This window comes from Kwoniella bestiolae, chromosome 5, assembly GCF_000512585.2.
Source record: "Kwoniella bestiolae CBS 10118 chromosome 5, complete sequence".
In the NCBI taxonomy this organism is placed as follows: domain Eukaryota; kingdom Fungi; phylum Basidiomycota; class Tremellomycetes; order Tremellales; family Cryptococcaceae; genus Kwoniella; species Kwoniella bestiolae.
The window spans coordinates 1,762,463-1,785,319 of NC_089245.1; the positions used below are offsets into that span (position 1 = coordinate 1,762,463).

A 22,857-nucleotide genomic window follows, 5' to 3' on the forward strand; every position below is an offset into this window, starting at 1 on the left:
AATTGGCTGTTTGTTTGTTTATCTCACAAGAGGACGAATTACGTTACAAGTGCTACATCATGAGACGGAAGTCTGCCCATGCTTGAGTGTCGATCGTCCCCAAAATGAAGAACAACAGGGCATGTCTAAAATGAACAGTGACAGTTGGTACCGAAGCTACCTTCATCGAAAGCAGTGAATTACCCGTGCTGATTTACCGTATCTTCAAAAGGAAAATGTCCATTGCATATAACCAAAATACCAAAGAATGTGAACACAAAGTAGGGGAAGATTCTCTACGGAGAGAGCTGTATATACCGTTGGGCGTCCACCAAATGATTACGCTCGAACGACGCATTGGCTGTCGACAAGCTTGAATCCGTCTTTGCACTCCGAGATCAAACATTTTCCAGCAGCGCAAGTGGCGGCACCAAGTTTGACACCAGGTTTAGCACAGCTGCAGAACCCATGGACGCTATCAGCGAACAATTTATAGAGATCTGAGAATATAGAGGTCACTTACCTGACACCGACAGCGGTAGTAGCGTTGTTAAAGGTACCGTGAAGACATCCACCGCAAGATTCCATATCGTTTTGAGTGTCAATGCACTGAGAATGCTGGTCAGCGTCGCATAGGTATCCTGTGGGATCAAAGGACTCACCTCCCACGCCTCGTTCTTTTCGAGTCCTGGCACCAAACAGGCGGTCATTCCACCTGGACAGACGTTGAAAATGCGGTCCCTCTTTGCTTGTGCAACGGCTTCTCGTGCATTCCTTCGAGCGAGTCCAGAGGCAGTGGCTAATATCCCCAGTCAGTTAAAGTCATATAGGATGTTTCGATAGACTTGCCCCCAGCAGGATGGTTGAAGACCTAATTGAAGATACCAATATCAGCCTTAGGGTTCTCGAGGTACTATGGTAATGCGGGTACACTTCGACAGCACGAAGGCTTGAACAGACTCACAAACAAGCTAGTGTCAGTACAGCTGACTGGAGTTGAGTCCGTGGAGCTCGCACAACCACAGTACCATCCAGCTGAGTCCTAAAGGAATATCTCAGAGGGTTAGCGGAAGACAGACTTCTGTTGAGGTTGCAGAGGACGTACCTCGGATTGCAAGACTGCCAGTCGATCGTTGGCACAAGAGTTCAAGCATTGTTTGGGGTCAGTAATAGGGTACAATCCGGGGAAATCGGCAGCAGCAAAGTCTTGATCAGAGTAGCAGGTAGTCGAATCGAAAGTGGTGCTGACGATGTTGACCGAGATTGAACTCCTCTGTGCACAGGTGTCTTCGTCACCGTCTGTAAGGGAGGTCGCAGAGGGACCAGTGTTCGAGCATACACATTGCCCATAGTAGAATAAGTAACTGTAGGTGTAACCCCCGCATTGCGCCTAAGTTCAGGAAGAAAAATGTCAGTTGCTGAATGAGGTTGTGCTTGAAACGTATTGGGCCACTTACAGCACAGTCTGTTGCGGAACTGAAAGAACCTGAAGGGAAGCTGTTGCTGGCGTCTTGGTAGGGGTAAGACTGAGAACAGCCGATGAAGAGCCCATCGGCAGCCACAAATGGAATTAAGCCGGCAAGCAGTGAGAGACCAAAGAGGATTCGAGACATTGTAATGAATGACTGGGGTGAGTAATGACTGGTGAAAAAAAGGAAAAGGAGATGAGCGACGGAATGACAACAGATGATGTCTTGAGAAATCACAGTCGACGTGCTGGCAAATATAAACACAAGCCCGCACTTAGCATTGTGTCTGATTCATAGCAGTGTGCGAGCTGCCAGGGGTCAAAACAACGAACAAGACGACAAGTAAATACCGATCGGATGCTTGATGTGTAACTTTATAGATTGATCTCCATGCTGTAGTCACTTCTGTAACGTAATCTTACAGGAATTTGCATGCTGTACTTGCTTGAGACTTCGGATTCCCCCAGAAGACCCACAGAATCATAGGTGACTAACCGGAGGAATTGTGCCGAATACAGTTTGTGCCTGAGTGATCAGATTGCTTTCCACTCGAATTCAAGATGTCTCATGTCCTATCGATAAGAACAAGCCAAAATCTCTATAGATAGGCTTGTTTAGATATATCTCGGCATTCCGACATTTTTGTGTGGATGAGTGTTTTACCTTTCACTAACGCGAGGACATGGGGACCCTGATGCTGTCGAATTGCAACGCCAAACCTTTGGTCAGTCTCGTAAGAACCAACATTCAGCGGTGGATGTCGACCGGACATGTCGCCGGCAACGATATTCCGATTTTCAGATATGTCTGCCTTGATTCCTTCCAGAGCTTCTATCAACAAGCTCATAGATCAACATGTGTGCAGAAGCATCGGGTAATGCTTCACCGATCGTCACTGGATCTCATAATCCCGATCCGAGATCGAATCTACAAAGATCTCAAACGTAAGATTGTTTATTTTTGCACGGGTCACTTCCAAATCTGTATAGAGGACGGGTTGTGCAAAGCTCTGAGCTTCCCTTTGACCATAGAGGGACGATCAGAACGATCGATATCTTCGTCAATAGTATTCTACCTATTCCCGCCTACGGTAACACCCCTAAGCACGATTTATATCGGACGACGAGCGGTGGACCACCGAAGACCGGGGCTACACGGACCTCCACTGCGTGTGCTGGCAAAAGCAAGAAGACATGAGTGGAAACGACATGAGACATTAGATATGAGATACACGCGCAACAAAAGTGATGGTGACAGGAATCTGGGTTCTACCATGTCAAAAAAGGAAGCAGCGCAAAACCTTGGATCACTTGTGCGGGTGGCAAGAAGATACATGAACACGTCAGCAACGGATTGAACAGAATCCGAGTGCTAGTTGTCGAGTAGAAACAAGAAAACTGATAGCTCAGTGCACATCGATGCTGTCACCAGACATAATGCTGCGGTTGCACAGTATCTAAATGGCCGCATTGTGGAGAATGTCAGAAATCGGAGGGGATTGTCCATTACATATAACCAAAGCACCAATTAGATACGGACAGAGAGTATGAGAAGAAACATGGGCACCGCATTGACCGGTCACAGTGGTTGAACCTAAGATTGGAAGAGGCAATGGTTGTCGACGAGGGTGTAGCCGTCTTTACACTCTGAGACCAAGCATTTACCTGCAGCACAAGTAGCCGCCCCCAGTTTGACGCCTGTTTGAGCACAGCTACCAGTGAAATACGCCCATCAGAATAGACTTTCGTCATTGATCTGACGGCGATCACTCACCTGACACCGGCCGTGCTGGTGACATTGTTGTAAGCACCGTAGAGACATCCGCCACAGGATTCAAGATCGTTCTGGGTGTCGATACACTGCGCGTGAAGAATTGTTCAGATCAAGCAAGTCGGCCCATTACCTCAACGTGGGCTCACCTCCCAAGCATCGTTCTTTCCGAGGCCCGGTATCAGACAGGCGGTCATACCACCGGGACAGATGTTAAGAAGGGCAACCCTCTTTGCCCATGCAGCTGCTTCCCTGGCACGTCGTCGAGCCAGTCCCGAAGCAGCGGCTATCATTGGATGTCATCAGCTTTCTCAGCAAGAGGTAGGTCATGAGCTTGACATACCGCCAGCTGGGTGATTAAAGGCCTGAATCACACAACGAGCGCGGTCAGTGACTCTGCGATGCTACGGAGAGCGAGAAGACAGAAGGTAGTCTACCTAAACTCACACGATAACTTCCAGCAGTACAACTGACTGGAGTGGACTGTACCGACGAGGCGCACCCACAGTACCATTGATCTCGATCCTGTTGAAAGTTGAACATGATTGGTAAGCGAATGATCGTTCACAACTTGAAGTCCACCGCAGCTCCCAACTTACAACAGCCTGTGCGACGGCAATACGATCGTAAGCACAGGTGTTGAGGCATTCTTTCGGCCCAACGACTGGGGACAGTCCGGTGAAGTCCGTGGCGACAAATCCCGAAGAAGCGTAACAGGTTGTCGAATCGAAAGTTGTGCTGACGATGTCGACGGAGATCTGACTGCATGAATTTCCATTTCCATCTTGCACGGAATTTACCGACGGACCGGCGTTCGAGCATTTGCAGCTGCCAGCGGTGGTCAGGTAACTATAATCCGATCCAGAACATGCTGCCTAAGCTCCAAAAAAGTGGTACCATCAACAAAAACATCGCTCTGTAAGCGATGTGAGAGGTTCTGTCCGACTTACAGCACAATCGGTTTGCGAGGTGTAGGTACCCGAAAGGGTGGAATCGAAGTAAGGAGAGTACGAAACACAGGCGACGAAAAGGCCATCGGCAGCAACGAGCTTCATCAGACCCATTAGGAGTGAAAATCCGACAATAATCCGAGACATCGTATAGAGTGACTAGGGTCAACTGAAGACTCCTGAAGTTGGCAGGAGCAAATGAAATTCGATGTGAATCACAATTCTGGGGACCATGATGTCCTTGTGCTGGTATATATACATGACCTTAGGTTTCCTCAAGTCTGTTTGTCTACGAGATCAGCTCCTAGAAGCCCAAGATATCGATGAACAACAAACAATGATACGAGGTGCATTACGCAATCCAGATGGATGCCATCAATTGCCGTGTCGTAAAGAGCAACCAAACATACCGTAAGGTGGCCCTTTGAAGATGCGGATCTTCCGCAAAAAAACAACATCACGAGGGAATTGGGGTGATATTGCCTGTGCGATGAGCTAGGTACTCACAGAATGGAAGACCATGTTCTTCGTGAGGGACGAGCCAGTGTACATTTCGGTGTCGTCCACATGTTCGGTATCTTCGCCACCAATAGACATCGAGAATAATCGTATCCTTACATTAGCCACCCCAAAACAGCGGCATATCAGCTGTGACGGCGTGTTGTTATGAGGAGGATTCGATCGCAATTGTCGGATGCGACGCTTTGCAGAACGGGAAGAGCAAAACCTGTTGATTGGGATCGACCGAGACATCCGAAGTCACGCATCCCAGCTGGTGGTCTCACTGTACAATACTAATATTCGGCCCGTTACACCGCAAAACATCAACATTATACTCGTCTGATGAGTGATTTGCCTTCGTGCCGGCCTTCCTCAGTACACTAGGCGACCCCAACATACGGGTAAGGTGAGTCCGTTCGTTCCTGAACGTCGGTTAGACCTGGATGGGGCTCACATGGCAAATCTTACGTTAGTGGGGCGATCAAAACTGATCATTACTGTAACTTCGCTCCGGAACCGTCGCTGAATTCGTCCATTGGAATCCCATAAATCCCTGTCCGTTCATGAGCGGGACAGTTTACGGCAATAAGGTATCCATGCGAGCTATTATGGGATCCTAGATCTTACCAACTTGAGCGTACATGAGATCACCTCCTTCCATCCCAGATAAAGCTTTTGGGGCTCGTAGGGGGAAAGCCACCAACATCAAGAGTATCGCTACCGCCAAGCACCCTTCCACCTTCATTTTCATTCAAGAAATTAATATTTCTCTGGGACTTCGAGCCAGTAACGGCGAAATCGAATTTACCAGAATTGCTGCCTTTGTAGTTATCCCTGTTCCGGTCGGAAATCACGTTGACTCCGTCTCTTGCGAGATTGGCTTCCAGGATCTGCCTGATTCGTTTCCTGCCTACCAAGGTATGTAGGAGGGAATGGAAGTACAGGACGGGCAGAATACAGGTGATGATCTTTCTGAAATCGCCTATAAGATCGTTTGTTATCGGGAACTCTTCACACGTGCAGTATAACCACTCACTAAGGGGATTTCCACCTAATTTGGTAGAAGCTTGATATAGTAGAAGGCAAACAACAGGTGGTAGCCTAATATATTCCCAATAGAGATCAGCGGCAGTCGTTTTTGGCCTACAAACAATATTGCTCACATCGTTTCATATACCAGAGAAATCAGTTTATTGAACAATCTAGTCTCTCGATGGAAGATGCCATCTCTCGACTTGAACAACATGATAGTCACTATTGAAGGGTTACAGTTTGTAATACAAGGTTAGCGGTCTCATTTCTGTCATTCAGAATTAGTTTGCGACTCACTCAAGATACATAGACTACCATCGACAGCTGTTGTGATCGAACCCCAAATTTGAAATTCTTTCACATTTCGGTGCATAAAATCTTGTAGGTCTTGTAAAGTTTCGGGTGTGATGACAGGGCAAGTGTATCCATCACCTGCGGCACTACACCATTAAATCAGGTATCAACTCAATCGGTGCTAGAATAACAACAGTAAGACGAGGATCTTGACTTACACCATGGCCGAGACGAACTGAGCAGTCAAGCAGACCGCAAAAATCCCGATCGTCCAACGACGACTTCCAAGCATCTGCAGAATAAACCACACATATTTGGTGAGTAAGCGGACTTGGAATGCGAGGTTATGATTTGACTTACTTTATACGCTCTCCAGGAGTAATAGATACACGCTGCAAGGTTAAACAAAGTACCCAAGAAGAGGTTCGTAATATCCCCAAGAAGGAGGAACCGGACGGCCGAAGCGGTATTGAGCGTCTTTTGGTGGACCATCACATATGCCTATCCACCTCAAGTATGATTAGGTGCGTATAAGGGCAATAGTAGACAACTTGGCTTGCTCACCTCGGCACAGGTTATTCCTAGGGTAACCCTACACAGGTGTTCTCGTAAGCAGCTTCTCGATTGATGGTATACCGTTGCTACTCACAATGATAGTACAGTACCTGTCGCGACACCCCAGAGCATGTACTTATTATCCCTCTTCTTGAAGTAATCGAGATATTCGAATGTCTTCCCAATTATACTAGATATCAACATCGCTTGTAGAATGATACCAACAGTCGCAAACCACTATTTACCCGTTCCTTCCTCAGCGGCTACCACTTAAACCGTTACAAAGGGGCAAAGCACATACCACGGCATTACCATTATCCAACGTCATCAGCCCCCATAGTGCATCAACTGGATTGCCAGTTGCTGAGACTGTGGAATTGGCGGAGTGGGAATCGCTCATTTCGTGTGCTGTTTGGTAAATGGACGTGAGGGCGAAAGACTTGAACATTGGAAGGTCAGATACAAAGGTATAACAAGCACATGGGTACGATCCTTATGTATAAGCATCAACATCATCGTCATTCCGCCTGAGATAGACATCTGATCAGCCAAACTGATCGACACCGAGCAAATGACTCGACACAACCGAGGTATCCTTGAGGATGGCGCAACATTACATAATTTCATCACGAAATGCATTTTATCGGTTGGGTTCATGTCGAAAACCGAAGTTTAAGATCCTTTATTGATTGATATTGATTGACCAAAGGAGTCTGTATATTGTTCGACTTTGACCAAAGGAGGAGAATCGCAGTATCCTTGAAGGCGAAAGGTGCCGGAAAGGAATGATCTTCATTATTGATCAGTGTCTTTAGATCTAAAGTGTTTTGTGTGTACCAGATACCGCTAACGTGCAATATCGCAGTTTGCCTGATTGTGTGAAGCCACACATGTGTAGTTTACTCGGATGAAAAACGATCTACAGGGTAAATGCAGTGACGCCACATACGATGGTTCCACGACGCTGGATCTTTCAGGGATGAAACGGTCGCACAGATCGTGTGAGCATTCACCACGCACTGTTCATCTTGATTTAGGTCGTCCGTGTGTGACTGTGCATTTACAATTGTGTGGGTGTATTGATAGATCTATCATCGCGAAACACAGAAAAGTCGTCGCTGCTCATATTGATGGGGCTGACTGTGGCATTCAGTCCTGTAGGTATCGAATACCGCCCTTCTGATGGTAAATTATCGAGATAGATACAGTATATGTGATTAAAAAGTCTGGTAGTCTATTTCATCTACGCAGCCGCAACTACTGCCTCTTAGGCGAGCTAACATAAACCCTGGGACCATTCTTGTTCGTATTGAACATGAACCCGCCACTACCAGGCTAATACTTATCTCCACTGCTCAGTGGGGAGCCATCATTATAGAACGACTTCTTTTCTATCGTACTTCGGATCTGTTGTCTTCCCACCAGGGATTGGATGAAGGAGTTGTAGTACAGTAATGGGAGGATTACGGTGAACACCCTTCGCATATCGGCTATGATATGGAGAACTAAGATCAATACGTGACCAGTATGAAAGCGGTAGACAAGACTTACTCATTGGAGATCCGGGCAGATTTCCCAAGGAGACCAAGAGCAGTGAACATACGGTCGGTGGTAACCTGACAGATCATTCTGGTGTCAGTACAAACCAAATGATCTGTTGCTGTCCGGTGTCAACTCACATGATTTCATAGGTCACGGAAAAGTATTTATGGTACATCCTCGGATCATAATGATAGATCCCGTCTTTCTTGGTAAAAGTCAAGAAGGATACTGGATGGATCGATCAATCAGTATAACGCGGGACTCTAGATATGAAGTTGTTACCCACAAAATATAGACATCGACAAATTCAAAGCCAAAGTGTAACCTGACCAAATCTTGTGCAGATGATTACCCTTAGCCTTGAATGCAGGCAAAGCCGGTAGAGATTCGCGAGTCAGCGGGCCCAAAGTGAAGCCATGGCCGGCGGTTCTAAGAGCATAAGTTAGCAGTCTGGTCGCTCCTGATACGATCTGATCTGGAATAGGAATAGACGCTCACACCAAAGTAACGATGAATTGGGCTAGAAGCGCCACACTGAGGATACCCAGGATCAACCGATTCTTCTTCACCATCTATGAATGTCGCGTATCCCTGCATTAACTCCCAATTCCCATACCAGGTGCGGCTCACTTACCGAGTAACATCTCCAAGCATAGTAATAACCCGTGGTCAAGCTGAAGAAGCCGCTGAAGAGAAGAATGACCATATCGCTCAAGAGAAGATATCGGATCGAAGATGGTGGATCGTTTTTCCGCTTGTACACCATCATTCGTGCCTACACCACATTCACTTGACTCCTGTCTCGCTCGCTTGAAAGTATCCGTGGGAATGAAGCTTACCTGACTACAAGTCAAGATCAGAATCCCTCTGAAAGCTCGTCAGCTTAGATATCCTCTCGAAATACCTCGTAAGGAAATCATTAACCTACAAAGAGATCAGAGTCCCTCCCACCACAGCCACCATCATCTTGATACTATCCCTCGACTTGTCGAAACGATCGAAATACTGGATCGTCTTACTGAGTATACAGGCTAGTACGATCCCCTGGAGGTAAATTGCCAAGCCAGAGTACCACTACAATACGCAACCAGCTTTATCATTAGCCTTCTTCAGTATCCTCACAATACAAGCTCACGTACGGTAGTAGCGCCTGTGGAAAGACCCATAGAGTCCCATAAGGAGATTCCATTGACTGTAGTTGACATTCCGAAGTTTACTGTACTCGTTGGGATATCTTCAGCGATTACAGGTAATACGACCAGCAGGAAAATAGAACGAGTAATTCAATGTTACAAGTGAAAAGAGCGTGTTTTGCTTATTCGTCAAGTTATATACAATATTCGTGCCAATACTGTGTTATATGCAAGAAAGATAAAGACATACATCAACCAACCTCTTGTCAAGCAATGACATTGTATTGTATACTCATATACGCATTTTGCTTTGTATGGGATATCTCCACCACCAAAACCGAGGTAACAACCGAGGTGACTCGCACGGACCTTTGATGTGGGACCTTTCACCTTTGTCCTTTGTACCGACGCCTCGACGTCGAAACATTAGCTTGATTTGATTTTGACTTGAAGGGATGGGCTGATTGTTTGCGTGTCTGTTTGTTGGTGTGTATGTCTCTTGGCATGACTGGGATTTGATGTTTCCACGGACAAAGTAATGTTCGATTAAGGCAGATGCTCTCGGTGAGGAAGTTGTTCGCTTCACTTCTTGACGAGGGAGCTGGTTCATATAGTAAGTGCCTTTTCAATTCTCTTCACTTTACTCCTCTAGGATGTTTGAGAGTGAGATACCTCATTGATGAGACGGTCAACGCATTGGACGTTATGCTAGTGAACTCTACAATCGAGTCATCCGGATGCATCACATCAATCTGACCTAATTGTAATTAGATTGTCCCGACAACAAAGATTATACTTCTACCAAATCCAAAGAAAGGATACCCCAAAAACAACAATTACAAATGACAAATAGGATAGTTATGATGTTTTCTACAGAACAAGTTGAAATGAGCTAGATGAATGCAAGCGCCACAAACAGATCTCGGCAAGGAGGCTATAACACGACCTTGTATTTGCAAACACAGCTAACATGATCCGCAGATCCGATCTTGTTTTTGTCCTTCCCTTAGTATGATTCGGATATCTGTGTCTGGACTGGAGGATTCTACGAATGATGCACCGGCGCAGATTTATTCGTCATGACTGATTTCTCGTCGTCCGATTCTGGATCATCGTGCCTTGAGGTAGGCATCGATATAGGTTCAGGGGTAGATAAGACATACTCGTCCGATCGGGAGACTACTGTTGTTTGTTCGACCTGGCACGGTTCATTCACATCAGCACCCTCCCTCACAGAAGTCAAGTGAGAACGACAGTCGACTCACCTTGATCATAGGCATCTGGGGGTTCTTCCTAGTAGACGAACTGCTGATAGGCGATTGCATCTCTATACCACTTTCCTCGATGTTAAGGGATCTCAATCCGGGTGGATAGGCTGCGTATACTCGACCGCCAGATCCTTTCCCACTTCCGTTGGATAATGCATGTATACCTCCCGAAGCTAATTTGTCTTCGAGCAGATCACGTAGATCCTGTCGACCGCATAGTGTGTGGAGCGCGGAGTGATAATATAGGACGGGGAGGATGCAGGTGATGATTCGTCTCATGTCGGCTGTGACATTATAAAGTGATCAGTATCAGCTTTATACCCATCGTATGAAGGTGACATGGAGAAGGAGACTCACTTAACGGAGTACCCTTACTTCCACTTGCGGCTTCGAGGATAATCAGACAAACGACGGGAGGTAACCTACAATCAATTCGTGAGTTGACTGCCTGGTATTAACATCTTCAGAAACAGTCAAAGCCGACTTACATCGTTTCATAAACAAGTGAAATGAGTTTCCTAAATACCTTGGTCTCCTTCGAGAACAGACTATCTTGAGTCTTGAATAGGAGTATGGTCACTGAGTGAATGTGATTCAAGGTATCAGTACCAGTACGTATCTGAATCTAGCAGCGGATGATCAGACTCACTGATAATACACAAAGCACCATCAACGACCAACGTTACCGCACCCCATATCTTGAAGAACTTCAAGATCTCCGGCATCTTCTGTGGTAGCTGCATAATAGTGTCTACCGTTATCTCCGGCAGCTTGCATCCATGTACGACGGCCCTACCATAGTATCCAGCTACGTGTCAGTGAATGCATCGTACTATACCTGTGTAAAGGGGAAACGATACTCACATCACAGTCATCATCATCTGTACCATCCCACCAATAGCGAAGGGCGGTACCATGTATATCTTTCTGCCGCACATCTAATACCCATTTCGAGTCATCAGCCACAGCACACGAGTCCGGTGGATAAGGGTAGTGGTCAAGGTAAAGGAAGCACATCGAAACTTACCATCCATACCCTCCAAGTATAATACCCTCCCGCAGCAATATTGAACATAGCGGCAGTCAACAACCTAATCATATCTGAAATGACCAAGAACCTAAATATATCTTGGAAATTGTCCGGTCCACAATACACCAGTCGGTAGTCCTAAGATTACATACGATGATCAATATCACAAAACATCACGCAGATCAGAGACAAGTGACCACTCACTTCTGCACAGGTCAACATCAGTTCAGCTCTACGAATCAACAAGTAACCAAGGATCAGCTAAATATCCCACACCATCTGTTCTGCAGCGAGAGGGCTAGAAAAGCTCACATCTGTATGGTCGTACCTATTCCGATACCCCATAAGAGATACGGTGAATCGCGATTCGTAAAGTAGGTGAAATATTTTATGGTCATGCCCAAAACCGAGGTGACCAACATCGCTTGCAGCAGAGTTCCTATCAGACTGTACCACTACAGTTTATTCAGCATGATACTGTATATTAGCAAACGCCTCTAATCTCTGTCTCAAGCAAAGCACGGGAGAACTCCAGTGAGAATGAACAGTTCAATTGAACTCACGATGGTATCCTCCGGCTCAGCCTTCATCATACTCCACAACTGCGGTGTAAGCTCACTAACAGTGAATACATGAGTCGTCAGATTCAAATTCGAATTCGACATCCTTCTTGGTATTGATGCTGCGGTTCCTCAACTTGAGACTCCGCTGTGTCGACGATCTTTCTGGGAGGATTGACAGGTGGAAAGAAGAAGATTAAAACTTTATTTTGCTGTAAGATGTGTACAAAGCAGGTTACAGTATATCACAGAACTTCTTTTGTCAATCTACTGTACGTGAATATCACTATAAAAACAGACGATCTTCAATTGATGATTGTACAGTATTGGAAGGATATGGGAATCCCAAGGTCTTAAAAGATGAAAGGAGAGAGGGTGATACCAAGTATATAAGTGAATGATAAGATGACTTCTGATCAAGAATACTGGGAATGGTATAGAACAGTAGTGCGATAGAGTTCGGAGGCAAAATCACTCACAGAAGAGGACTCAAGTCTTGATCGGATCGATGATTGGCAGGTGTATTCATTGTGTGTTTGTATTTTTGCCTGTGTATATACACATCCTTTCCACATGTAGGAGTACCGTTTTTTCTCATTTCTCATGTTGGCTCGTATTCTCCGCTTTGCTTCCTAAATTGCCGGGGAATGAGGGTACCTCCTGCTTCCAATGGTTCTTGGGCGCGATTGCGTGTCAACGGTGTCGAGGAAGGTACCTTTGATGAAGACGGATAGGACAAGAAATTGACGATCAAATGAAGTCCAAGCGATTTCATGCCAAAGGATCCAAAGGATTCGAAATAAACGCCCCACGGACGATCCTCCTTTGTTTATCCGCTCGGCTCAAAGGAGGACGCCATTGTAAAGGAATTTCTATGGCCAGAGTGATGGTACACCATTGATCATTGATTGATGATTGAAGGGTGATGGGTGATCTGGCCATACTGAATTACAAGTCTATTTCGACATGGTTCGGAATAGAGGGTAAAGTCAGTGTATCAACCTCGTAACGCAATCAGCTGATTGTTTGTCCGTGTGTTCTCCATTGTGTGTCCGTGTTCGTGTTTGATTCCCATGCCAAAGTACTGTACCATACGATCGCATATGTATGTGTGTGTGTGTGTGTGTTTGTGGGGCTTTGTTTGAATGAGGTTGGTGCTCAAAGTATAATTAGATGATCATCTGTTGAAGAGTGTCACGCTCAGGCGCAGGCGGTCCGAATAATGCGGTGAAAGCGGAGCCACCTAGTGTATTTTATTTCATACACCCCCTTTGGGTCTGTGCTGATCATGGCGTTGGCGTCGGTGTATCTATAGATGATACGAGAGCATTGACCACTGGTTTAGAGTAGACGGTAAGATCATGTATACTGTCAGAGCGTCAATCGTGTTCCATGCATGACATCCACCAGGCTAGAAGAGAATGACGAATATCCCACTTCCACTGTTACTCGGGCTCCATCCAATCCAGACTTGCGGGCTCACTGGTCACCACTGCTCATAAATCCACATGTCCATATTGGGACGGTATGACGGATCGGACATGTATCTTCTCCACATGACATGCTCGATCGTCCTCAGCCTTCCGTCCATAACCGCATATCGGTACGCTATCACTTCAGCGTCTACTCATCTTCTCCCAGATATGACAGGTTGCTCATCATAGATAGCATGACAGAACGGTCATTATAGTACAAATCCAGCTTCAGAACCAATATCAAAAACCAAACTGAAGATAGGGCAAGAGAAAATGACAAAACGAAAGACACTCTTGAGTCTATGAATGAAGTAATATAATTTGTGTTGATGCCCATACTGTTTCTATAATGTTACCATCTATTCCCCTGAGCTTCTCCATGATGTGTACAAGAGCGGGCGATTCTACCTGTCCGTTCCGATGTCTAAATTACCGTCTGATCCCATGCGATACGACCAACAAATCAAGTAGATGGGATGACGCTCAAAACTACAGACATCCAGTAGGTCCCGACCCGACGTAATCTTTGCCCAACAGCTCAGGCGCGGGTCTGACACCTCGTTCACTAAACACGATGTAACAAGTCAGCTTGGTCTTGTGTCTGTGTGCACTTGTTGTGAAGCTGTCAGTTGAGTACACTCACATCTCGTCTATGGCCTGTACCAGATCATAGTTGATCTCATCGGTTACGATCGAATCTTGCTGATAAGCCGGATGGGAAGTGATGAACCTCCTTATCCACGTTGCGGGAGTGACCAATTGACCTGGTAACCCATTCCATCGAAAGCATCAGTACCTATTCTCACTACTTCCTTTCCCGATTTGCATGAATCCAAGGCCAGGGAAGGGTGTAGAAAAATTAGTGTGATTGTGGAGCGACCTTACTCACCCTTAGCTCTATATTTGATCAAATCAAGGTATCTCCTCAACTCGCATTTCGTACACACATCCACATTCAACGAATTCAAATACGCATTAACCAATCCCATCAAACCAGGGAACAAATCTCCATCTCCATTTATGATCTCATCGAGCGTCATTTCAGGAGCATCATCATTATCTTCAAACGATTCTATAGGTGTCGAACATTCACTTCTCGTCGCCGAAGACGAGCGATAGCCATTACCATTACCATTGGGTATTTGTTGCGAGTGAGATCGTGAGTGACTGGAAGACGAGGTGATAGGTGTAGAGGGGGAAGGAGGAGAGACGGGTCGTGAATTTAGATCGAATCGGGATAATGGTTTGTCCCGCGGGAAGACGTGTTTACGGAAGAAGAATGACTGGGTAGTGGAGGCAGAACGTTGTTGCGCTCGTTGCATATTTTCGTCGACCTGGAACGATGCAGTAGATGTGTTAGCCTACCGAGATAGACTGGACTCGAAATCGGGAGGTGCTCGAGGTGCAAGGAATCTGTAGTATGCTGTGAAGCCAAGTGAAATAGGGGATGATCAACAAAGGTGCACTCACCTTCGAAATAGGCATATAGAAATTCAAATCAAAACTTATAATAGCCCTCGTAAGCAGCACGATGAAAATACTAAACGCGGCATTTTCGAAATCCGTCAACTGAACTTCCATCGACCTAAACTCGACTCTCCATCCTATAGGCGAGTTGACAGGAGGGGGTTTGAACCGTATGGTCTGCCAGTTGGTAGATTGGATATTCTCGAAATGATCCATCGATGATTCGTCGTCTTGGTCTATGGTTTCGGAGAATTGGACGAGGGGATCACGGATGAATAGGTGGGCGATGTGGGAGGCGAGTTGATCATCTAGGCCTGTATCGCATCGGATAAATTAGTAAGTGCACGACTACGAGGCAAAGAGAGAAGGACAGGTTTGAAGCGGGCTCACCATGATCCAATAACCTCTTTCTCACATCTTCATTTATAGGTGCAGGGACATCATGATACTCAGGTTTATTCCTTTCGTCATTTGAGAGGTATAATGATACGCTGTCATATCGTGATTTTGGTATTCGATATTTGTTGTTCTTCAATGGCTGTATGCCATCACAACATATCAGCTCCATTGTATCGAACGCACGAATGCAAAGTCGAGACGATTATAACTCACCTTCAATCCTCTTTCTTCCTCCGTTCGATCATCAACACTAGCAGCGATGACATTCCACCTTGCATCTACATCGGCTAATTGACCTCTGAAAGCTGGGCTTGCAGCTGTTAATGCGAGCTGTATGAATTCATGTCAGCTTAAATGTCCCTGCCATCGGTGCAATGAGAGATGCGTGCGACACTCACCATTATCGGAGCAATAGGTACCAAAGCATCGTACACTCTCCTAGCCTCATCCACATTCCAAGCTTGGAAGGTTATCTGCAGACAACAGCATCCCATTCCAAAGGCCATTGCGTCCATGTGAATATAAGGTGTACCAGGTTCCGGTTTTGCTGGGGCTGAAAACGAGATAATGTCAGATTCCGCACTTCTTGTGTCCGATACCACATACGAGTTTAGTCGTACCAGAGGGAAAAAGGTGAGACTCACTGGCATGCCCATTTGACAAGTTGCCTTTCAGCCCATCAGGAATTATCGTATTTTCATCGATAAATAGTGGTACTCTTATATCTACTTTGCTTCCTCTTCTCTGCCTTATATTTGCGGTGAGGGTACTATATATCAATCAACAACATCAACAAGGCTCTCTCTCTCTCCCTCTCTCTCTTCCGTGATCATCCAACGAGAATCCCGACAAGACAATAGCTAAACCAGAAGCAGAGACTCACGGAAACCTCGCATGAGGATTCGTTATCAACTCCCCCACATAATCACTCCTACTACTACTTCCCTGCGAATCAGGCTTCGTAGGCGGGTCCGTGAAAATCTCATCTGATACACCCAATCTAGGCCAGGAGGTGATTGTGATAGGCAATTCATGTTCCTTCAGATGAGAACGGATGATCTGTCGTCGGAATCTCATATCTGCTTCTACCGATACGAGGGAGGAGGGCTGGCCTGAGAAGGGGTAGCCGGGGGTGGATTCTAGCATGTATCGGCCGTATTCTGGATGGAAGGTTGGTATGGCATTGCTGTGTCCATACATGTCAGCTCAAAAATCTCTGGAGACAGTGTCTGGTGATTGCAGTGATCATAATTAAGATTATTGGGAGAAAGAAACACAGATTACTCACCAGCAAGCGGGTTTGTATTTCTCTAACGCAGGATCCAGAGTAACACTTTGCAATTTTGTGAGGATCTCAGTTTGTCGAAGACTCAACAACACTTTTTTCTCGTCATCGTGGAAAGAAGCTACCATGTATTCGATCTGGGAAGGCGAAGATGGTGAGCTCAGGCTCTTCCATGAAGATCCCATCGACTGAAGTTGTAACTGTCAAGTTCTACGATATCCTCCCACAATATGGTACCTCCTCCCCCGAACAGCAAAATAACAATATAGGAGTGGGGAAGTAGACCTACCTCGTCACCCCACAACAACCCTTTACCCGTATTATCCTTCCACCTATCCCAAGTCTTGAGAAACTGAGTTATACCATGATCCCTTATATGGTCTGCGAGGGGTTTGGTCTCATCCCATGTGAGAGGTGTGCCCAGAGCTAATAATCCCATCTTGATGGTGGTGCGTTTACTCTCCCTACCTCTGACTCTCTTGATTGGTATGGATTAGCTTGGAGCTAATGATGGAGTGAATTTCTATAGTCTCGGAGATGAGCGGAACGAGTCGAATGGGCTGAAAATTGGAAAATATAATATCATGTAAGCATAAAGGAATGAATCATGGATAATATACTTCCAAAGGGATCTATACCCGCAGAGGCCAAGTCGAAGGATGTGCTTGATATGGAAGAGGGTTGTTACAACTTACCTGTATGTGGATCCTCGCTACGAAGATGGGAGGCTAGATGGATGATCTGCGTTGAAAAGTTCAGGATCGGCTTTTGACCACCTTGCCCCGCTCAGGGAGATGCTAGTAAACGGCGGTAACTGATGACTGTAAGATAGATAGATGAAAGACAGATAGTAGATGGTACTGGCAAGCCTTGAGTGACTCCGAGTACGTTCGCTGCTTGATGTGTTGAGATGGAGAGAGCAGCAGAAGTGACGTCGGGGTATGAAAAAGTCAAAAAATCAGAGAGATATTTGCGTGATTGGTGATTGTCGTTATTCGATATTTCCGGTAATTCTGCTATTCTTGAAAGATCGGCCCTGAACGAGCTGACTTCCTCCACTCTGGCTGACAAATAAGTATGGGGGATAATCCGATGTTTGCCGGTGGACGCTGGATGATAAATTATGCTTAGAACAGAATAATAATGCAGTAGGAAATACCATCTGTGAGCTGATACTCAGGCTTATATACCTTGGTACTACTCATCCTTATCTCAGCCATCATGAAAAACTAGGGACACGAAATGAAGATGCTTCTTTCCATATGTCAAATATCAATTGACGAAAAGCAATTGCGTTATCGTTGTTAATCGATTGGTTAAATATACCATATACCATAACTGAGAGGGAGGGTTCAGGCCAAAGGAGGGTGATGTAGAGGGGCGTTGGTGATTACCTGAACGAGGTATGTAAGTAGCATTGAGATAAGGAGTAGGAATAGTGGAATACTAGATCTTGATGAGGGTGCGAGGGTACGCACACAATACACTACACACACGCCGCACGACCTTCTTACCTCGAATCAACAGTTGACCTGCTGTGAAATACTTCCATAACTTTACTCTATTTTCAGCGAGATCCGAGAGACGTCCTCGAGGATGTGCATACACGGTATGTTTGATACATTAAGATCATTCTTCCCATTGCTGGAACATTCTCAATGCACCCACACCATGGATGTACAGTACACTCCGGAAACGGCTAACGACACATCCTTTGATGGTGATCTGAGCAACCTTTGTGTAAAGGAAATCGAATCGAAATTGAATCAGGTTGGATGATGATCTACACGTTACTCCACACCGAATAAACAATGGCTCAGTGCACTCAGGTATGGTATGGTATACCTACTCACAACAACAGAGCAATCGTTGGTTTTGAACATTGTATCTTCACTCGGATACCTTTCTCTCTATTTTCATACTCACCAATAACTTGGCAACTGATACACATCTCTCCTTTTACAGCTTCATCATCCATTACACGGGACCACCTCCAGCTCACAACTATCTTAGCCCATCACCCATACCATCGACCGTTAGCAAGATATAAGATAGATCAGACATGTCAGGAAAGGGTATAGACCCAGTGGGTGCTCCTCGAGATGCCGGTGAGTCACGGGTATCGCTACGAGCTTTAATGGATATGACTGACTCTGGATGGGATAGCTATTACCATCGGTCCATTCAAGCCATCGTACGTCTTTTCCTGTATCATACTTCACCATACAGAGTACTGTAGAACTGAGTGAGACTGACTCCCTTATAGTCGACCAGGTTATGGACCAGTAAGTACCCCTCAATAAACTGGTTCAGTCTGGACCGCGTATATGTGCTTGATAACTGATAGTTATGGTGGTTGTGTAGGTCCTATCGTACCTCCAAGCCGCTCAACTCGACACGCCCCTCAAGATACACCCTCTCCTCCAACTCAGAACTTGGGATCCTAAACCTTATGCAAAGTATTTAGCGTGGAATGTGATTGAGGTGAGTGAGGGACGCTCTGTTGGGCAGACAAGAGGTTTGAATCGATTAGGGAGGGAGTGGCAATGTAAGAAAAAGGAATGATATCGTTAGAAGAAGGATGTCAATAATGAGGGATCGGATGGCTGAATTTCAAATGCTGTTTATTGTAGCATCCTATGTTCGCTGCCATTTGGGTAGACTACGATGGTGAGTTTATCGCAATTACAGCTACTTTTTAGGAAAGACATGAGTGGATAGCTGACATGCATGATATCTAGATACTGAGACTGTTAGTCCCCTTATTCCGTTCACTACCCCTTTACAAAGCGTACTAACCTCTAGCACAATCATCTCTTGGTGGCGTTGCGAACGATCATATAGGAATGTGAGTACAATTCTACGGTAATTCACCTCGAGCATAGGCTAATCCAGTGGGATAGGGATCAAAGAAAGAGGTCAACCAGCTACGTCACCCATAGTAGAGGAAATAAATATAGGTCATGTAGAGACTGGTTGGTCTATCAGAGTGAGGAATCGTATGGTGAGTGAGAGCTAGCCTCTTGAGCCTGCTGCAATTCCGTTCAGAGCTGTACGGCCAAGTTGTAGCTCCTGACGTTGATATGATTCAAAGGGTATAACGTGTGAAGATGTGCTGTTCGCGATGTGAGTTCAGCTTCCTTCTCAGGTGACACGAAGCTGACAGGAGCAACAACAGATATGATTTCTTCGCTTCGCCATGTATGTCCGCCCGCTCTTCTTGCAGTCGATTAAACTGACAAACATCGCACTGAATAGTATATGTCGATGAACTGGGAGAAATGCGTGAGTCAGCTGCATAGAAAGTCCTTCAGTGATAGCTGATGACTGTACGCGTATCATAGATCCTCGAGCAGTCAGAATAAGTGAGTCGTCGTATACATGACACCCCAAGTGCAGACGAATGCTGATGTACTGTACACAGTGGAACAGCAATAGTATGTCATCGCATATCATTTAGTTAGAGGCGTGGTAGGGCATGAATGAGGAGGATGACTGATATGGGGACACCCTATGTTGATTTAGCTTCGAAAAGCGTCGAATGGGGTTCTTCGAGTGAGCGACTTTCTTCTTTCTTCTCAAATGTATGATTAGTCAAACTACGGGATGTATGCTGATCATCATGTCAGTCTGATGGAAGGTTATCGTAAATCCGATGCACTTGTGAGTATCCCTCTAATTTCCGGAGACCAAGCAGGGATATCAAGGGCTGATGGCTGATGGGTTGTGGCTTCGTGCAACACCAGCTCGGGCAAACGTATTTCGATGGGTATGTTTTGGATCTCGTAACGAACAGCTCGCTTCACATCACTCCAGGTATGACCTTCGAGGAGTGAGTAATGGAACTGATTTTGTGATCTCTATATAGGATTCACAACGATCAGGAGAGCGTGGAAAGGTTGAAGAAGAAATATAATTTCCATTCTGCGAATCTGCTATTACTCAGGTTGGGTAATTGTTAGTTAAAATTATGATACTTACCCGGTTGAGTCTGGGCAATTGTGATCGGGAAAGGGGGAAAGGGCGTAGGGATTGAGCTGAGTAGCTGTTCGATGAGGACCGGTAGTATCTGGGTGATTTGGGTGGGAGAGCGGTACATCGAGATATTGGATGTTGCCTACTGTACAGTATGAACACTCGAAGAACCGAGAGTATAGGTTTACATAGGGTCAGAGGAGGGTGATAGGGTGTATGTACTTTGGTCGAGCGGCTGTATATACGACACATCATAATCCGCATGTCATAAACGTATAAACCTGTCAGTTGGAGTGACCAGACCTCCTTTTCCTTGAATCTAAAACACCGAGACATACACAATGTAGAAGAAGTTCGTCCCCTGCCAAGCGAGGAGACTCGAGAAGAGGAGATGGTTGCACAACACACCATGTCTCAAGTTGAGAACTGTACCATACATCCTCTTTCAGCTTGGCACTTCATGGAGTGACTTGAACATCATAGCATGCACTCTCGTCTTGCATCCAAGCCACACTCACTCACGTTTCAGTGCTTTGCCCCTCGCCCTCCTCCCATCAATTCCATTACGTCATGAGTGTGTGGACTGTTGGATCCTTTCTCTAGCTTTGTTCCATCCTACGCATATGCTTCTTTTGCATGACAACCATCACTGTATCATCACTGAGCTGGAATGACTGCGCATGATGTGATCAGTGATGAGTAGTAGTGGTCTGGATGCAGCACTGTCATGGAGACCGAGGATGAGGGGGCTGTGTTAACAGTGCGGTGTACCTGTCTGTGCTGATGCTGGACCCCACTCGACTTGTACACGTTGAAATGAAACACACTCACACTCATTCCTCACATATATAAGGCTGACCATTCTCCGCTCTACAAGTTTTTCTTATTCCTACTTCTTCTTATTTCAAATCTCATCATTCATCATTCTCAGAACCATCAGCTAACTTATACACGATTCTTTTTCACATCAGCACACCACACCACATCAAAATGAAAGTTACCTTCTTCGCCATCATCCCACTCCTCGCTACCGTCGTAGCAGCTACTGCCCCCACCGCGCTTCCTCAAGCTAAACGACAAGATGGTGAGTTGACGGGTGCTCAGCTATGACCACCAGTCTCTTGCAGCGCTTTACAACCATTGTGAACGACTCACTTCTTCTTCCATCTTTCCCTATCTCATCTCATCTCCCTTCCTCGAGTAGCTCTCAGTCTCTCTTGACCCATCACCCATCATCCTATAACATAGTAACACATTTCCAATCCCCCGCAGAAGGCGACGACCAATCCCCCGGAGAAGCCGTCGGATCAGTAGTAGACGGTGGCCTCGACGGAGCTACCAGCGTCTTTGGCGAAGCTACCTCAGACCTCGACTCGGTATTCGATGAAGCTACTTCGGCCGTTGGATCTGAAGTCCCCGTGATCACCTCCGCCTTTGGAGACGCTACCTCTGCGGTGGCCTCTGTCGCTGGAGAGGCTACCTCGGCTGTTGGAGCGGGATTGACCGATGCGGAGAGTTTCGCTAGCTCTGCTACTGCTGCTGTTGGGTCGAGGGTTTCTAGCGCTACTGCTGCTATTGGAAGGTGAGTAACTCCAATCTCCTCTTCATTGAGGTGTACTTTCCGTCAGGTCTATCTGTTCTACCCCTCTCCTTATATCTTCTTTATGTCCGTCACATGTGTACCCTCCAGTTTCGTTACCCTCCAGTCATGCTTTGAAGTCAGTGGAAGAACACCAGCTGATTCTCCATCCCACTGCCAGCGCCACCTCATCCATCGCCGCCGTCACCGCCTCTGCTGCTTCCTCCGCCTCCAAAGCCGCCAGCTCAGCCGCCTCTGCAGCATCTTCGGCTGCTGCCTCCGCCACTGGCAGCGACAGTGCGGGATACGTCCTTGGTGTAGATAACAAGCTCGTCGCTCTTGGTTTCGGAGCTGTCATAGCTGCTGCTGGGCTATAGACCTTTTGCCTTCTTTCATCATCTCTCCTTCTTCTTACGATAAAACGAACCACCACTCCCTCATTTGTACCATACTCCCAATTTCTGTGTATCTTTGACATGAAAATACCATTGTCCTTTGTGACGGACTTTCACATCATGCATTGATGTTTTTATGTTGCTTGCGATCTGGTTGGTGGCTGATACTGATTCGGGTATATTAGCTAAATGAACATCT

At 46.0% G+C, this 22,857-nt stretch overlaps 8 protein-coding genes across 8 annotated transcripts; 2 read left to right on the forward strand and 6 right to left on the reverse strand.

Annotated features, from left to right (window-relative positions):
- Positions 1 to 318: 318 nt before the first annotated feature.
- I302_107050 (uncharacterized protein) lies at positions 319 to 1,592 on the reverse strand (the record flags this gene model as incomplete). The annotated part of the gene is made up of 7 exons (XM_065870394.1): positions 319 to 436; positions 503 to 588; positions 642 to 778; positions 829 to 850; positions 944 to 1,021; positions 1,085 to 1,369; positions 1,437 to 1,592. 7 exons carry the CDS (start codon positions 1,590 to 1,592, stop codon positions 319 to 321), a joined length of 882 nt encoding a protein of 293 aa, XP_065726466.1.
- A 1,449-nt stretch (positions 1,593 to 3,041) lies between these two features.
- I302_107051 (uncharacterized protein) lies at positions 3,042 to 4,315 on the reverse strand (the record flags this gene model as incomplete). The annotated part of the gene is made up of 7 exons (XM_019192298.1): positions 3,042 to 3,159; positions 3,222 to 3,307; positions 3,368 to 3,504; positions 3,562 to 3,583; positions 3,666 to 3,743; positions 3,818 to 4,093; positions 4,169 to 4,315. The coding sequence occupies 7 exons, from the start codon at positions 4,313 to 4,315 to the stop codon at positions 3,042 to 3,044; spliced, it is 864 nt and encodes a 287-aa protein (XP_019045295.1).
- A 1,001-nt stretch (positions 4,316 to 5,316) lies between these two features.
- I302_107052 (uncharacterized protein) lies at positions 5,317 to 6,950 on the reverse strand (the record flags this gene model as incomplete). Its single annotated transcript, XM_019192297.1, has 9 exons — positions 5,317 to 5,651; positions 5,706 to 5,770; positions 5,833 to 5,923; positions 5,999 to 6,141; positions 6,214 to 6,287; positions 6,356 to 6,496; positions 6,560 to 6,587; positions 6,645 to 6,787; positions 6,852 to 6,950. 9 exons carry the CDS (start codon positions 6,948 to 6,950, stop codon positions 5,317 to 5,319), a joined length of 1,119 nt encoding a protein of 372 aa, XP_019045294.1.
- Positions 6,951 to 7,807: 857 nt separating this feature from the next.
- On the reverse strand, positions 7,808 to 9,297 carry I302_107053 (uncharacterized protein; the record flags this gene model as incomplete). Its single annotated transcript, XM_019192296.2, has 10 exons — positions 7,808 to 7,885; positions 7,973 to 8,040; positions 8,102 to 8,166; positions 8,230 to 8,320; positions 8,379 to 8,521; positions 8,591 to 8,664; positions 8,727 to 8,867; positions 8,932 to 8,959; positions 9,021 to 9,166; positions 9,232 to 9,297. 10 exons carry the CDS (start codon positions 9,295 to 9,297, stop codon positions 7,808 to 7,810), a joined length of 900 nt encoding a protein of 299 aa, XP_019045293.2.
- Positions 9,298 to 10,270: 973 nt separating this feature from the next.
- Positions 10,271 to 12,188, reverse strand: I302_107054 (uncharacterized protein; the record flags this gene model as incomplete). The annotated part of the gene is made up of 10 exons (XM_019192295.1): positions 10,271 to 10,423; positions 10,491 to 10,777; positions 10,851 to 10,915; positions 10,982 to 11,072; positions 11,143 to 11,285; positions 11,358 to 11,431; positions 11,521 to 11,661; positions 11,728 to 11,755; positions 11,836 to 11,978; positions 12,087 to 12,188. The coding sequence occupies 10 exons, from the start codon at positions 12,186 to 12,188 to the stop codon at positions 10,271 to 10,273; spliced, it is 1,227 nt and encodes a 408-aa protein (XP_019045292.1).
- Positions 12,189 to 14,047: 1,859 nt separating this feature from the next.
- I302_107055 (uncharacterized protein) lies at positions 14,048 to 17,148 on the reverse strand (the record flags this gene model as incomplete). The annotated part of the gene is made up of 11 exons (XM_065870395.1): positions 14,048 to 14,123; positions 14,202 to 14,322; positions 14,448 to 14,892; positions 15,029 to 15,339; positions 15,416 to 15,563; positions 15,638 to 15,754; positions 15,823 to 15,977; positions 16,069 to 16,193; positions 16,308 to 16,610; positions 16,713 to 16,846; positions 16,999 to 17,148. The coding sequence occupies 11 exons, from the start codon at positions 17,146 to 17,148 to the stop codon at positions 14,048 to 14,050; spliced, it is 2,085 nt and encodes a 694-aa protein (XP_065726467.1).
- Positions 17,149 to 18,771: 1,623 nt separating this feature from the next.
- On the forward strand, positions 18,772 to 20,671 carry I302_107056 (uncharacterized protein; the record flags this gene model as incomplete). The annotated part of the gene is made up of 15 exons (XM_065870396.1): positions 18,772 to 18,817; positions 18,876 to 18,903; positions 18,976 to 18,994; positions 19,074 to 19,193; positions 19,343 to 19,379; positions 19,613 to 19,713; positions 19,804 to 19,835; positions 19,888 to 19,910; positions 19,968 to 19,994; positions 20,054 to 20,074; positions 20,134 to 20,146; positions 20,235 to 20,264; positions 20,339 to 20,372; positions 20,456 to 20,478; positions 20,578 to 20,671. The coding sequence occupies 15 exons, from the start codon at positions 18,772 to 18,774 to the stop codon at positions 20,669 to 20,671; spliced, it is 648 nt and encodes a 215-aa protein (XP_065726468.1).
- Positions 20,672 to 21,674: 1,003 nt separating this feature from the next.
- Positions 21,675 to 22,640, forward strand: I302_107057 (uncharacterized protein; the record flags this gene model as incomplete). The annotated part of the gene is made up of 3 exons (XM_019192292.1): positions 21,675 to 21,768; positions 21,957 to 22,266; positions 22,445 to 22,640. The coding sequence occupies 3 exons, from the start codon at positions 21,675 to 21,677 to the stop codon at positions 22,638 to 22,640; spliced, it is 600 nt and encodes a 199-aa protein (XP_019045289.1).
- Positions 22,641 to 22,857: the final 217 nt, after the last annotated feature.